The sequence below is a fragment of the Episyrphus balteatus genome, chromosome 1, assembly GCF_945859705.1.
Source record: "Episyrphus balteatus chromosome 1, idEpiBalt1.1, whole genome shotgun sequence".
NCBI lineage: Eukaryota > Metazoa > Arthropoda > Insecta > Diptera > Syrphidae > Episyrphus > Episyrphus balteatus.
In genome coordinates this window covers 157,526,301-157,528,752 of record NC_079134.1, presented here as the reverse complement: position 1 = coordinate 157,528,752, position 2,452 = coordinate 157,526,301, and the positions used below count along the sequence as shown (strand labels likewise).

Here is a 2,452-nt window from a genome sequence, read left to right as displayed (position 1 = left end):
TTTAGTTTCTTTTGATGTAAAATAATTTGTGAAAATTAATTAACCCGAACAAAACAAAGAATTAAATTATAAAAAATTAAAAAAAAGAAGAAGCAACAGTGGAGGAACAACCCTGTTAAAAAAAAACACCATGGATTTCATTCATGCTTCAATATTTACTATAGATAAGAAAAGGGGCGTTCACGATCTATTGTAAAAAAATAAAATTTTACATTTTTACTAGGCCTGTTGCACCAGATCGTGAATACCCCTATAGTTTGAACTTAAATCTTCATTCAATTAAATTTTGCTCATGGAGAACCTGTGTTAGGACTATTCATCTGTACCAATATAAAATATGCCCATAAAAATGCTTACTTATTATTTCGTTTCCAATTTAAATTGTTTCATTTCTGTTTTATATTTTTGTCAGCATTTTTTCTGACATCTGTCACTGTCATCTTTTTAAAATTGTAGCCAAGCACATTTGCACGTGCATCGTAAATATTTTTAAACAATTTTCCTCAAAAAAATAAAAGAAAATTACCAAAAATGTATTTAATGTACACTTTAAATGAAAAAGGCGAACGTGTCTATACTCTGAGTGTAAGTTTTAATATAAGTGTTACATTAAATTCAATGTTGAATAATCTAATTATTCTTTACAGAAAACAACACCAAATGGCCTTCCCACAATCTCAGCACATCCAGCGAGGTTTTCACCCGAAGACAAATACTCTCGTCAAAGAATCATCATCAAGAAACGTTTCGGACTCCTCCTGACGCAACAACCTCAACCTATCTATTAATAATGTCCTTTCCACAATACAAAATAAATTTTTAAGTTTTTTTCTAAAATGAAACTAGTTTTATTTTTTTCTTAATAAAATTTACAACTTCCTGCTCAATCCAGCAGTGTAGTCAAACAACTTTGTATTTTTGAATTCACCTCGCATATCCAAGATATAGAAGAAACTTTTGTTTTTAATTTTAATTGGCAGTTGTACTCTGGCAGTTCCTCGAGACTCCATTGCTGTAACACAATTCATTGGAACTGTGATTATTCGGTTCTTATTGAATGGTCCATATGTCACAAAGCTTAATTCTTTTCCGCCTTTCCTTAAGACCAAGAATCGCACTGAACGTAAAGTATACATCCACGCAACAGCGAGAATACCATAGCCTAAAAGAAAAATCATTTTTTCAACCTTGATACGATTTCTTTAAAAGGTCTCTCTTACCAATTAAAAAACAAGAAACTGTAATTCCATTTCTATATTTATTTTCACCCAAATTAATTTGTCGATACCAAGCAGCATCTTCGGGTGCTTCGTCTACAGGAGCATCTCGAAGTGTTGTAAATGCCGAATGCGATAGATAATTCCAAAATAAGAATTGTACTATCGCAAAGATATTTAACATTTTAAAAAATTTCGGATTTTCATATTTAAAGAGTATTATGTCCTTGGCCACATTTGTACTCACATCGTAGGCTTTGGTACATAAATTTGATGATGGTTGCGATGGTGAGAGTTTGTTAACGAATTGGTTCTTAACAAGTGAACTGTGTTGGGTTAAAGAATTACCGAATATTCGAAAAGAATTGGCTTTTATGTTAGCAACCGACCGGCGGATTATAGTGTTTAAGAAAAGAGCCATTTCTTTGATCAGAGAAGTGGTTCACAGTGTTTTGTTGGTTATATCGAAGTCTAGATTACCTACAGCTGATTCTTATGTCATGCTGTAAATAAATTGACTTTTAAAAAATTGCTTTGCTTTTAACAATAAAATGTATACAAAATAGAAGAACGCTTTTGATTGAAAGACTTTTTTTTATTTTATAATTTATTTATTTTGATAAAATAAAAAAAAAAAGATTGAAGTTGACATGTAAAAACAAGGGCGTAGGGTTTGGGTCACTGTTTGAGTACAAACGCTCCCACAAAAACTGAAAATTGGCGTTATTACGAATTCCATTCGTATCGGAAATTTGCTACGATTCCCGAAAATATAATCACGGAAAATTTCATACATAGAAATCGTATTTTGTGATTGTTTTATTCGGGAATCGTAGAAAGTTTCCGATACTATGGAATATGTGATAAGGCCTTTTCACACCAAGCCAAAAACGCGGTTTTTGTGAAAAAACCCAAAAACCTATATCAAAAACACAAGTTTTTCCATACATTTTATTATGCCGACTCTTCACGAGTCGATTTTAGCCGCACGATAGGGATGGGAAAAACCGGCCGGTTCAAACCGGTTTCGGTTTTTTTTGCTTCGGTCAACCGGTTTTTTTCGTTTTTTTTTGTCCTCGCTTTTTACAAAAAAAAAACCGGCTGAAAAAAAAACGTCCAACACAAAAAAAAGATCCGACGAGACAAAATGATTGAAAACCCTCAAAACATTCATTCCCTCTCTCAACTTACCATATGATTATAAATTTTCATTCATATTCAGCTTAAAAAATTCC

General features: G+C 32.1%; 1 protein-coding gene across 1 annotated transcript; it reads right to left on the bottom strand.

Annotated features, from left to right (window-relative positions):
* Positions 1-816: 816 nt before the first annotated feature.
* Positions 817-1,835, bottom strand: LOC129921367 (transmembrane protein 223). The gene is made up of 2 exons (XM_056003170.1): positions 1,221-1,835; positions 817-1,162 (listed from the first exon to the last, which is right to left on the bottom strand). The coding sequence occupies exons 1-2, from the start codon at positions 1,636-1,638 to the stop codon at positions 870-872; spliced, it is 711 nt and encodes a 236-aa protein (XP_055859145.1). The 5' UTR covers positions 1,639-1,835; the 3' UTR covers positions 817-869.
* Between the last annotated feature and the right edge of the window lie 617 nt (positions 1,836-2,452).